We start from the raw sequence: 13,381 nt of genomic DNA, 5'->3' as shown, positions 1-13,381 counted from the left end.
TGTATATATAAAAAAAACAATTAAAAGACAAGTATGAATGGAACACTGGCTGAAGGATAGATAGTCCATCCAGTCTTCTAGATTTTCTAAATTTGCATATGGATCAAGTCAGACTAACAGAGTGCTATATATCTGGACCAAATCATCTTGAGCTGATTCATCATTTTTTTAAACTTCAAATTAATAATTTCTTATCAGATTGTGCCAAGGAACAAATAGGAAACAGTCTAGGAAATTTAGATTGTGAATTCATTGTAGAGTAATTATTGAGGACACTAGCTACTATAATACACATAGTATCCTGTCCCCATGATAAGGACTTGGAAAGAAATTTCTCCTGGTCTCAGTGCCAATAAAAGCTATGGTTCTCCCGATCAATTGGTGATTGCTTATTTTGTGGACACCATAAGTCCATGTTTCTTTTTCTGGGAAATTCAGAATCATGTTTGAAGCCTGCCTCTAACAACTATATAGTACTTCCATTAGGTATTTTCATGTATTTACCTGGCTTCGAATTATTTTCCCTTTGTGTTGATTTTCTAGTCCATTTATTTTGTCCTATCTATTTATTTTATCCTATGTGTTGTGCGTGATTTTGTAAACTGTTTAAGCCCTTTATGGAATACAACTGAGAAGAAATTAGAGATACATGTTACTGATACTGATAAAACATTATCATCCCTTCGCTATGATTTCTCATTCTATGTGTCTTTTTTAAAATACAGAGTTCAGATTCATAGATCCCTGAAAATTTAAGAACTCTTTTCTCTTGCCCCTCTGAAAACATTCCTTTATTTTCTTTCTTTTGGTAAACTATATGATTTGCTCTAATGATGCCATAAATTCTTTGGGGCGGGGGGGCGGGATGGGGAGGATGCTGAAACTCCCAGAGGAATATCTGAATTGGTGAAACTCACAGCCATTGTCTGATGTCTATCTCTTTGGCCCTCTGTTTTGAAGTAGCAGAGTCTATTCCAACTAGATTCATGAGATAAAGCTACTTTAATTTCTAGGAGAGGGGAGGGGAATGGGGAAGAAACTAGCTTATCAAATGCCAACTATGTATTAACTACATATGCTAAGTATATAATGTATTAGTTCTTACAAAAGAAAATTTCACTTCCTCCAGAGAAATCCTTACCTTGGTATGAGAGCTTCTGAGTAATAATAATAATGATGATGATAGTGATAAAAATGTATTATAACACTACTAACATTTAACTTACTATGTGCCAGACATTATGTTGATCCCTCTACAAGTAGTGGGATCTCTAATGTAAAACAAAACAAAACCTCAAACTATGTATCTATAAAACTTTGCCTACCTTCTTGGGGCCCAGGAAGATTTAAAAAAATGCTTGCTTTGGCTCAAAATTCTGATGTAAGTATAGTGATAATTTCAGACCATTGGCCTTCTGGTAGTTCTTCAAGGCTTCAATTCTGAGCTCAATCACTTTTCCATTAAAGTCATTCTACAAAGAGAACATTTTTCAAAACTATTCGTACACTACTGGCTTCTCTAAAACCACTATTACCTGAATCCTTTTTACTCAGAAGTTTAAAAATGATCCTATCACGCTTAGTTTTTTAAAGTTGGGAAGAAAGTGTAATTTTTTTTTTCTGTTTCAAATAGAACAAAATCAAGACCATAGGGAAAAATGCTATTTATCCCCAAGTTACTGAAGGTGAAGCTGGAGACAGTTCTCTCCAGATGTCTCCCCATGAAACATTCATTTCTTTTAGCAGGACAATTGGTAATTGAGATAAAGGGATCAGGCTTAACATTATGAAACTAAAAGCCTTTATACTGTATGAATGAAACTGTACCCCGAGTCTAGCCTTGGAAGACATTAATACCTGAAGGTTGTTGGCTTGTTCCTGGTACCTCACCCATTCTATTTTCCTCCGTTGCTTTTCCTGGTGGAAGAAAGAGCCTCTGGGTGACAAAGTAAATTGAGATCAGAAATCAGTTTTCTCAATATGCCACAAAGACTTTAGAGTAAAATTATGGTGTCATAGATTCACTAACAAATTGGTTTCAACTGCACAGTCCTTTTAATTGGTCTCACCCTACAATTCACTCTCCAAAAGTTAAAATCTAAGTGAACAGGATAATTTTCTATGAATGAATTGGCTGAGAGAAGATTAGATACAAGCATAATACCAAAATAAATGTTCAAAAACAGATTAACAGGTGCTTTGATGTCACATAGCTATTGTGAAACTGTCGTTGTTGGCACAGCTTCTCCCACTTTGCCCTCACTAACATGATTTCCCAGAACTGCAGTGTCACTCTGACTCAAATATAACGTCAAAAGGGAATCAGATCTCCTATAAATGTTTGCATCAATTCAGAAGCACATTATAGTAGAGGCATATTACTGCTGCATTAATGGTATCGACTCTGTCAGCTCTAAAAGCCAGTGCCATTCAGAAAATGTGTACTACCTTCCTAATCTCCTTCACTTTCTCTGCATATGATATCTCCAATTCACTCTTGATCTTCCTAGGTGATGAGGGGGTTTCAGGAGCCTGGGGTGAAAGAAGAGAGCTAAAAAAATAGGAGGCCCCAGGAAAAAAGTACAAGGTCTTAGCAGACAATAAGTCCAGTATATCCTATCTGCCTATCCAAAATAGCCCTGATTGTCAACTGCTATTTCCAGTTGTGTAGTATCAAATACCAAGAAGTCTACTTGCCTTTCCATCCTGCAAGTTTGCTTTGTTTTTTATCTGTGGTGCTTTTTGTTGATCACTGATTTCTTCTGTGTTGAATGTCTGCAGAGAGACATATTGGAAAAGCTTTAAATGAGCAGGAATGAGTAAGGGAAGTGGAAATCCAACATGGGTTAAAGCTTTTGGTTCCTGCCAGTCAGCAATCTCTCAGGGCCCTACATGAAAAGTGAACTACCAAAGGGGGTTCAGAATGGAACAAGCCCTTCCATTGGTCCCTGGAGTGTATCTTATAATAATAATAACTATTAATTGAACCTTTATTATATACCAATCACTAGTATAAACTACTTATTTACTTACACTACTCTACTACATTAAAAACATTCTCATTCAATCCTTATAGGACTACTTTTATTTCCATTTTACAGATGAAAAAACTGAGACTTGGAGAGGTGAAGTCATTTTTGGGGCTCACACAGCTAGGAAAATACAGAGCTGGAATCTGAACCAGATTTATCAGATTCTGAAGCCTGGATTCTTAACCATTAGGCAGGCTGCTCCTCTCTCTCCATTCTCACTGTCTAAAAGTATGGGTAAGGAAAGTCAATCACAATCGAAGTCATTTGGACATCCCTTATAAAAAGTCTCTTAGAAAATCTGGAGAAGCTGGATTTTGATAGAGGCTATTTCCTGTCACAAAGACTCAAGAACTCAGGAACTAAAACTTCTCACAATTCATAGAACTGATTTGTAGTTGCCACTGAGAAGTAGGGGATCTCAGTATAAGATGCAAGGCTTGATGGTATCCTGATTATTTGTGGAAAGGTGAGATTAAAAAATCACTCAGAGCCCTGGTTGATTGGGCTCAGTAGACAGAGTGTCGGCCCCCAAACTGAAGGGTCCTGGGTTCACTTCTGGTCAAGGGCACATACATTGGTTGCAGGCTCGATCCCTGGTCCCCTGTGGGTGTGGGAGGCAACCAATCAATGTGTCTCTATCACATCAATGTTTCTTTCTCTCTTTCCCTTCCAATCTCTCTAAAAATCAATGGGAAAATATCCTCGGGTGAGGATTAACAAAAAACAAAGAAACAAACAAACAAAAAGCAATCACACCTGTTTTTATCACAAGATACAATCTGCTCTTCTAGTCACATAGTCTGTGGAAAAGCATTCAGATACCAAGGACTTAGTCCACAAAAGAATTTCTACCTGTCTGGTTTTCCAGCAAAAGGCCCTACTATTGTTATCTTAAACAATGCAACGATTGCTGCAAAATTATAGGGGAATTAGAATTAGATATTCATTCATTCATTCATTCATGCCATTTAAATTTATTGATTGTCTACTGTTCCAAGCATTGTGGTATGTGCTAGGCATTCAGAGATAACTAAAGCAATCAAGATACTGGAGGAGCTTATTCCAAGAGCAAGGAGACAAGAAACAAGTAAAATAATAATAAAAAAATAATGATGATAAGCTTATATCATAAAAAGTGTTATGAAAGACATGAACAGGGTTGCACAATAGATTGTAGGGGGGTTGCCATATTTTAGATAAAGTAAACAAGGAGGGCTTCCCTGAGGAGGTGACATTTAAACAGAGACCTGAAGGATGAGAATGATCCAACCATAAGAAAATACCATTACAGGCCAGGGCTAAAGCAAGAACAAAAGCCTTGAGATAGGAAAAGTCTTAGCATGTTTGAGAAACCACAATGAGGGAGGGAAGGACTTCTATGAGAGGAGACTAGAGAGGCAGACCAGAGCCAGATATGCCACAATAAGAGGTATCTGTGAAGGGTTTTCATAAGAAGAGTGATATGATTTGATTGTTTTAAAAATATCACTTTGGCTGCTATGCAAAGAATGAATTAGAATGAGGCATGAGTGGAAGCAGGGACATGAAGAAAATGAGGATATGGACCAGAGGAAGGGAAGTGTATTTGCATTATGGTCTGTAAGACAATACTTTCAAGAGATACTTAGAGGCACACCTTGTTCCATAGCATCTCCATTTCTTTCCGTAGCATCTTGTTTTTCCTTTCCTGTTTTTGGGGAAGGGTTGGGGGGCAGGGGGGAGAACCAAACAAACAGAAACATGTGTCTGTTCCCATCATTAAAGTGAAATTCAAAGAAATTATTAAGTAATAAGGGGAAAGGAGTGCAGGGACATAGTCAACCACAGAGGAAAGCAGCAATGAGCCTAGCCCCAAATCCAGGAATATGAGAGATGAGTTTGATGATGATTATGATAAAAAATAATAAAAATTTTGAATGACTTTCATTATGGTAATTGTGGGATGATATTAATAGAAATGGGTTCCTCACACTGATAATACTTAAGGTGTATGATCATATGGAAATTTCTTTGTGGCTTAAACCACTAATTTCTATTTTTTAAGATCTTTTACATTGTTGATTTTAAAAAATCTTATAAAACTTTCAGAACAAACTTTTTATTTTATTTTATCTTGGTAGGAATTTTCTATCCCTTCTGAAATGTGAAGGGTTAATAGGCTTGTATTTATTGACTACTAGATAAGAAGTTTTTACAAAGTTAAAGTGATAGAATATTTGCTAGCTGTTAGTCCTTGTTTTCCCCAACATTTTATCTGACTTCCTTTGGATCATCCTGGACTTTCTCGATCAAGGATGTATAAATGTTAGAGCATCAGGTACTAGAGATGAACCCTCTGTCTTTCCTTCCACAGCAATGGAATCGATCTCTGACCAGGAGGCCATTCCCTAGAGTGCCCATCAACCTCTTACTAGATTCTGCTTCATGTCCTCTGCTTCCTTAATGATCTCCAGGGCTGAGGATTCTTCACTCCCCTTCCCTGCCATGATCTGTCTCATAATCTGCAGACTAGAAGGAGGAGAGAGACATCATAAAACATAATACTTCCTAAAGAATAATATTCATATTTTGCAACCAGTCAGAAAGTACTCTACCAAGGGAGTGAGGTGGGGGCTGAAATCATGGGAGTTATGCAAGTCCTTCTGGATATAGCAGGTCTTAGTAGGAAGACTCCATTCCTAATTGACATTTGCCTTAGCTGTGTGCTCTATAATAAATTCTGTGTTCTATAATGCTCAAAACGTAGGTCTTCAACAGCCAGTGAGGCTCTTCCCCACTCTAGCAGAAGAATGTTTGATATATGACTTTTGGGGTAGAAGGGGCACTTTTCCTCCTTTGAAGGAAGTCAAAGAACCTGTTTGTCTTCGGGATAAATCCAAGAATTATTCCCTACCCTGTCTCTGTACATCTCCCCCACCTTGCTTTTCCATATAAAGAAATTTGAGTTAGTTGGGGAAACCACTTATATCCTTATGGTAGCCCCCAGGGAATCAAGCCATGAAGAAGTTTCTAACAAAATCTGAATCAATAGCAAGTCCTTGTGAGAGAAGGTATCCTTTAATGGCATTAATAATGTTTATATTGCCCTAACTAGGTTGGCTCAGTGGATAGAGCGTCGACCTGTAGACTGAAAGGTCCCAGGTTTGATTCCGGTCAAGGGCATGTACATTGGTTGTGGGCACATCCTCAGTAGGAGGTGTGCAGGAGGCAACTGATTGATGTTTCTCTCTCATCGATGTTTCTAACTCTCTATCCCTCTCCCTTTCTCTCTGTAAAAAAAATCAATAAAATATATTTTAAAAAATAATAATGTTTATATTGTTGTACTTTTTCCTTTCTAATTATAAGCAGAGAAGCAAGACTTTGTTTTTTTCTTGCCCCAAGAGAAGTCTGAGTTTCTGGGTTTGTTTGACCACAACTTTCTACCTGGCACTTAATCTCCAAAATTCCGAGCTCCCTGAGATGCTTATGATAAGGGTAGAGAATGAAGGTAAACCCATTAAGGTGAGATTGCCCAACACTAGACAGGAAATAGAGAGTTGGTGGGTCTCAAGAACAGTGAGTATCTTGGTGAAGCATTAAGACCTAACTGCCTAGTATGCTTAAAAAGATTGCCATTCCAATGCTTGGCATGGGAAGAGCAGAGTCATCTATCCTAAAGTGATTCCACAAACACGAATAAGGCGCTATTAGTGTGACCATGATAAACTGAAGATATTAAAGGCCCTTATCTTTTCTTGCGTAGATACACCAGGGAAAAGAATAATAACTGTAACTCCATGAGATGAGGGCTGAGTCATATTTAATTTTACTAAAAGAGAAAAAAGGATTCCTTGCCATTCTGATTTTATGGTTACAAATTTTTTTTTACCTACTTTAGCTGAATGTCTAAACCTTTTTTTTAAACATGTAAATAATAATTGTTAATCGTATGGATTAACCTTCTCCAGGCTTTCTACCGTTAGGAAATCCTGAGTAGGGAGCCATTACCTTCTTTGTTTTTCCTCCAAGTTAGACATTAACTTTTGGAATAAGGGGTTGTTCTTATCTTCAAGCGGTGTTAGCAGCTCTAGAAGTTCCAGTTTTCTTAGTTTTAAGTCCTCATTCAATTCCTTCAAGAAGTTGCAATCTATTTTAGAACTTCTGTGGGAAGAGACACCATAGTATTTGCATTTAGTCTGGGTTAATAGAAACTCTCTTTTTCCTACTGGATAATTATCACTTAGCATCTTTGGTCAAAGACTCACTCACCTTGTTTTGGGGGATAAGTGAGAACCTGGAGAGTCTGAACTACTTGTCATCTTGAAGGGAAACTTCTAATTTAAGAATAAAGAGGTTTTCTTGAAAATATGTGCCTTCTTGTTCCATTCAGTTGTCATCATTTTTGTGCTGCTGTTCTTGAAACTCCTGTTGCATTGGACTGGTTTTAGCTGCAGCTTGAGGTCACAATGGTCCCAAGACCACAGAATCAACAGGTCTTTTAAGTAACTCCAACATCAATGACAGTTTGTTGACTAAAAATACTATTAACTACATCTGGTAAGTTCTTGCCTTAGCTTTAGCTAATGCCAAAAGTTTTATTCTGAAGTCTTTGATTAAATCATATAGTCATAGAACATCTATATTACGGAATTCCTAATGTGGTAGAAAATGGCAGCCTATCAAAAATAACTCATCAACACCATCTTCCATGGCAGTTAACCTCCATGGAATCCCTACTATCTGTAGGGCACAGTCCTGGATTCTGTGGGTGAAGAAAAGATAAAGACAAAGCATCTATCTACCTTCTGGGGGATCCCAGGAGGAAGAGAGGCCTCTAAGAGACATTTTCTAAAAATAGAGGCCAAACTGGCAAATATAAGGTACAGATGTAATATTGAGTAGTATTATATATTTGGCAAATGTAACTATTTTCCTATTTTTAAAACTTGAAATATCTCAATGGGAAGGTGGATTAATATTGGACATGTAGCAAGAGGATATAATTTGTGAAAGATCCGTACTGTCAGTATGTCCTTCCTTAGCCAGGCTTTTTCCTGAGAGGCTGTAATTCTAGACTTAACTCCAGAATCTGATTCTGCCTCCATTTTTCTTTCCTTATCAGAACCACATTTCTCCTAGACCCTAAGATTTTCTGTCTTTATTTATGTCACTTAATGAGCAGAAGATAACCCAAAGAGTTATATATTTGTTTCTTCATGCCCTTTAGACACAGTTTTAGGACAGTAATTTTAGTGATGTTCTCAAGTGTGAATTAGGTTATGTCATTTTCAAGTATTAACTGAACATTTTCAAGCATTTTCTAGGGGCAGTCTTCAAATTAACTTAAACCCTTTGTCTTTCGGGAAACCTTAAAAGCAGAGTATTGCAGTAAAATAACACAAGATTGGACCCATGAACCAGGAGATTACTGTTCGGTTCCCGCTCAGGGCACAAGCCCAGGTTGTGGGCTCTATCCCCAGTAGGGGGCGTGCAGGAGGTAGCTGATCAATGATTCTCATCATGGATGTTTCTATCCCTTGCACCCTCTCCCTTCTTCTCTCTGAAATCAATAAAAACATATCTCTCTATCTATCTCTATATCATATCTATATCTATATCTATATCTATATCTATATCTATATCTATATCTATATCTATCTATATTTATTTATTTAAAATAACACAAGTTTTAGTTTGCCAGGTCTTGGTTTGAATCTCACTTTCACTCTGAGCCCTGAGCTGTAAGTTACTAACTTCTCTAAGTCTCAGTTACTACTTTAATGAAAATGAGAATGGTAAATAAAAACGTTTATTATGAGAATGAAATGTAGTATTAAGTAATGTTCCTGATTCATGTCGGATGTTTATATTTTAGTGCATTTTGAGTTTTTTTGTGTGTCAAATAAAAAAAAAGCTGATTTATATGAAACTAACAAATCTTAAGCTTTAGAGCCCTTCATTTTAACAGAACTCTACCAAAGGCCCTTTACCTCATTTTGAATTCGTAATTTTGTATTCTTTTTTGGAAAGAGAGCTCTCTCCAAATTATATACACTTCAGGGTCCCACAAAACCTGGATCTGCTCCTGATTAGATATGATACATATATCTCTCCTAAGTATATTTTACTAGTACATCAACACTTCTCATTAGGCAGTCTCTATAAATACTTTTTCTAAAGCATATATATGTCACTTGTAAGTTTTGTATGATAGCTAGTGATATATTACATTAAATTAGAACAGCCATATCAGGTAAAGCATAATATAATTCACTTGGTTACCCTAGGAGTTCCCATGAAAAGTTTGGATCGAATAAGGGTAAGCCAACTCCACACGGTCAAAAGAAGGAACTAAGTGGACTAATTATTATTATATTAGCTTTTTAGACTGTAGATGTGGTGTGGAAGCAAACAGTAGAGGACAAAAAATGACATTGATCACTAAAGTGTGACCTCTTTAATTTTCATGCTGTGACATTTGGTTGGCAGAAATATGTTAGAATTTTAAAACATTTAATAGGCAGGCAGCATCCCAACTCACCTTCCTTTCTGTCCTTGCTTGTGAATGATTGAAAGTGGAAGAACACTTGCTATTCTGATGTGCTCTTTGCTGTAGCCAATCAGCTCCTTTTATTTCCTAACATTCTGATGGCCACTTCTTCAACGTAGAATATGACTTACAAAAAGAGTGACTTTTGGTAATATATACAGACTTTAAGATATTTAAAAAAGTATTAACAGGGGATCATTGATACATTACATTAACTCTGGGACACAAGTAGGGAGGGTGAAGCTATAGTTGTCCATTACAAGTAGAAAGAAGGGAAGTTGAACACCAGTTTTTCCTCAAGTAAAATGGTAGGTTGTCTATTAATTGAGGAAGCATAGTAAGAAACTTTGAAAGAGTAATGACCTGAGGTTTGGAATAGCACCTGCGCTATTGGTGGCAAAGGAAGCCAACCAAACAAGAGTGAAAGGATTGCCAAGTAGTGTTAAAGGTCAAGGTGAGTTTGGGAACTGCGGATTTGTCATGGCATGAATCAGCAGTTATACAATTTCTCCAGCAGTGCTTGGCAAACTAGAAGCAGTAGTAGAGAGAACAGATGGTTGTTTGACTCTGAGCTGCATCTTGGCGGAATGGATAGGCAAAAGTTTAGGAGAGTAAGAGGGCTGAGAGTGTTGGTCAGAGTATCCATCAAAAGGTTGAACATCACATTCAGACTATGCAGGAAAGAAAATGAAGAAGTGGGTAGCTAAGAGAAGTCAGGAAGGGGTTGAGTTTGAAGAGTTTGGGATGGAAGAACAGGTGTTATGGTCAGGGATCATAACAGAAAATAACTTGTGGAACCTTATGTGTTTAGATTAATTGTAGTAGCAATTCTTTTTTTTTCTGAAATAAAACTTTCTGTCACTGCATAATCGTCCCTGAAATTCATGTGGTACCTCAAAATAGACCTATTCACAATGACCTCATCCAACATTATGGCATTTGGATTTAGTATCTGTTAAGAAAAAGCATGATTTCTCTATAATTAGAGCACTCAGAGCAATAGCATTTTAATGTTAGCTTTACCACCAGAAAATCAGATTAGTCTAATTAAGCCAGGTCTCCAAGAGTAGAAGCAATTATTTTCATATTAAAGAGAGAGGGTGGTGGGGAGAGGCTTCTCTATCTTCGCCTCCCCCAGCTTTGGTTGTGGCAACAAATTTACAGAATGAGGGCCTTCTGGTCTTTCTGACCCAGAGTCAGTTCAACCCTTGAGGAGATTGTAAGAATTCCATTAACTAACATAAGGTGAGATGTGCTGGCAAAATCGTAATAGTAAAACTTGTAGGCTCTTAAAGATCACCCACATTTCCCTGTGCTGTTTATTATAACCATTTTGTCATCTGTTTCATCTTAACCCTTACTGTAGCTGTCCCAAGCCAGGGTGCATCTACATGTGGAGTGAATCCAGGTAGTTAAGAAGACTGAGATACATTTTGGTACTCTTTAATTCTCTCTTATTGTTGAGGTCTTTTTGAAAGTAATGCATTCTTTTAATGTGTCCAGATACTTAGTAAAATGGTTTCAAACTTAGATATGTGATCTTTTACAAAGAGTTTTCAAGAAATATGGACGCAAGGGTAGTTTTCAGAGAATCTTTTGCTGGATCCTCAATTTCCACAAGTACTTTTTATATTTTTTGCTAAAATGGGTCTGCCTGAAAATGCCCTTTGGCCTCTTTTCCTAACTCCCCTTTCCTAGTCACTCTTTTCTCATTTGTTAAAATGCAATAGCTTTCAACCATCTGAAATTCTACTTGAGTAATTTATTTATCTTACTTCAGTAATTTGCTTTGGGGGTGTGTACAAAACTAGGTCTTTAACTAACCGCAATTCAGAGTGTTGGTGTTAAACAGAGTGATTGTTAACAACTAGACTACAAATTCTTTTGCAGGTTAGGTAGTTTCCAATTCTTTGCTTTCAAAAAAATTGAAAGATGACCTAATCATATTGTCAGCTTAAATTTATTAAAAATAAATTTTGATGATAACTTACTATATGTGTTTTGGCTTATAATTCAGAAGGAATTAAAGGACTTGAGTAACACTACTATAACAAAACACCTTCCATTTCTATTTACTTATTTGTGTCAAAAGTTTTCAGTGAGTGTTATATGTAAAGCAAAAATGATGACTGAAATTAAATGCTGAAGCCTGTCTTATTCTAGAGATAAGTAGTATTCAGTATTCATGTATGAGTACATAAACTAAATGGGGGGGGGGAGTCTACCCATATAATTAATAGAAGCATTTGCAAAATAATTAGTTATACATAAAAATTATTTATGAAAATATGTGTTTTGTCATTTGTGTACTACTAATAATTATAATGCGAATGCAATTCTGAAGAAATTTTAACACTTAGAACCTTAAAGTCACTGAAAAAAAAGTTTCAATCTTCATACACATTTTGTAGAGAAGAATGATAAACTGATTTAAAAAATGACTTCCAAGCATACATACATTGCATTTGAATAAAGTTCTGTGGAGAAAGTGGGATGAAAACACCAATTTAAGGAGAAAAAAGAGAAAATGTAAAAAATTTGACTGCTTATGTAGTTAGATTTATTGAATATGGGTTTTTTAAGTTCTTTGTATATATTTTAAAGTGATATAAAAGATTTATTTTAAAACGTAAATATTACAATAAACCAGAAATTTTGTTTTGTAACTACTTAAACTTATAATAAGAAATGTTAGATGTCAACTTATAAACCATGTGAAATGATACCTAGTTTTTCAAAATTCTTTTAGAAACATACAAGCAAAAAGAAAAAGTCTAAAGGCCATTGCTCGGGGCAGTGGTTCTCACTCTGGTGTATTTAAGAATCCCCTTGGGAAACTTGTAAAAGCTCAGATTTCCAGGCTCATTCCCCAGAGAACCCTACTCTGTACATCTGGAGAATGTGCAGTTTTAACGAGCGCTCCCTGGTTATTTTGATGTGTGATCTGAACTGGCCTTTGAGAAATACCACTTCAAGTTTTCTTCTCAGATCACAATGCATCAGCAGAAAGCTACTTACTTGAATGGTTTTTTTCTGGGCCATCTGTGGAACTGCTTCCTCTGAGTCATATTTTGTGTCACACCTTTACCTTTCACTTGGGATGCCCTGAGAAAATTTTTGTGAAAGCTTCCTGCATTTGTAAAGAAAATTATCCAAGACATCATTCTATCACCAGCTCCCCCGGCTGCCACCGTTGCTCACAGGTGACCATGCATCATATTTTTCTTTTAGAATTTGGTATTAAAGAAAATGTTGCTTCTCTGGAGAAATACTGGCATTTTTTAAAGGGCTAAATCAGTAAACTAGTTTTGTTTTTCTTTTATTCTGGTTTACTAGGAATCTGAGAGGTAATTTTGTGACTTTAGACATTTAGATTTTAACTCCTACTTATGACCTTCTTAACATAGTTAATACTTTTTTTCGTCCTGATTTTTTAAATAATTTTTTCTTTATTATTATTTTAATAAATCAACTCAGATCCTTTTTGGAGAAGTATAAGACTCTCTGGAGAGTGTCTGTATCTCAATATTGGCTGCCTCTCACAATAGTGCCCGGCTGGGTGGCTCACCATAGTGATAACAGCTGCCTCTCGAGATAGTACCTGACCCGGAAGCTGCTTCTCATGATAGTGGCTGCATTGGCGATATTGTCCAAACTCTTGGCTTTTATTTTTTTAATATGTTTTTATTGACTTTTGAAGAGAGAGGGAGAGGGAGAAAGATATAGAAACATTGAGCTCCTCCTACATGCCCCCTACTGGGTATCAAGTCTGCAACCCAGGCATATGCCCTGAACAGGAATCAAACCAGTGGCCTCT

General features: G+C 36.6%; 1 protein-coding gene across 1 annotated transcript in view; it reads right to left on the bottom strand.

Moving 5' to 3' along the window:
* Positions 1–7,333, bottom strand: part of LOC102443315 (putative coiled-coil domain-containing protein 196) — a 13,048-nt gene extending 5,715 nt beyond the window's left edge. The window contains 9 exon segments of the mRNA XM_023755889.1: positions 1,326–1,353; positions 1,356–1,472; positions 1,858–1,917; positions 2,449–2,532; positions 2,698–2,775; positions 4,669–4,719; positions 5,444–5,540; positions 7,023–7,175; positions 7,284–7,333. Of these exon segments, the coding sequence (XP_023611657.1) occupies positions 1,326–1,353; positions 1,356–1,472; positions 1,858–1,917; positions 2,449–2,532; positions 2,698–2,775; positions 4,669–4,719; positions 5,444–5,540; positions 7,023–7,175; positions 7,284–7,333 (718 nt within the window).
* Between the last annotated feature and the right edge of the window lie 6,048 nt (positions 7,334–13,381).

This window comes from Myotis lucifugus, unplaced genomic scaffold (assembly GCF_000147115.1).
Source record: "Myotis lucifugus unplaced genomic scaffold, Myoluc2.0 scaffold_85, whole genome shotgun sequence".
NCBI classification, from domain to species: domain Eukaryota; kingdom Metazoa; phylum Chordata; class Mammalia; order Chiroptera; family Vespertilionidae; genus Myotis; species Myotis lucifugus.
This window is presented reverse-complemented; position numbering and strand designations above follow the sequence as displayed.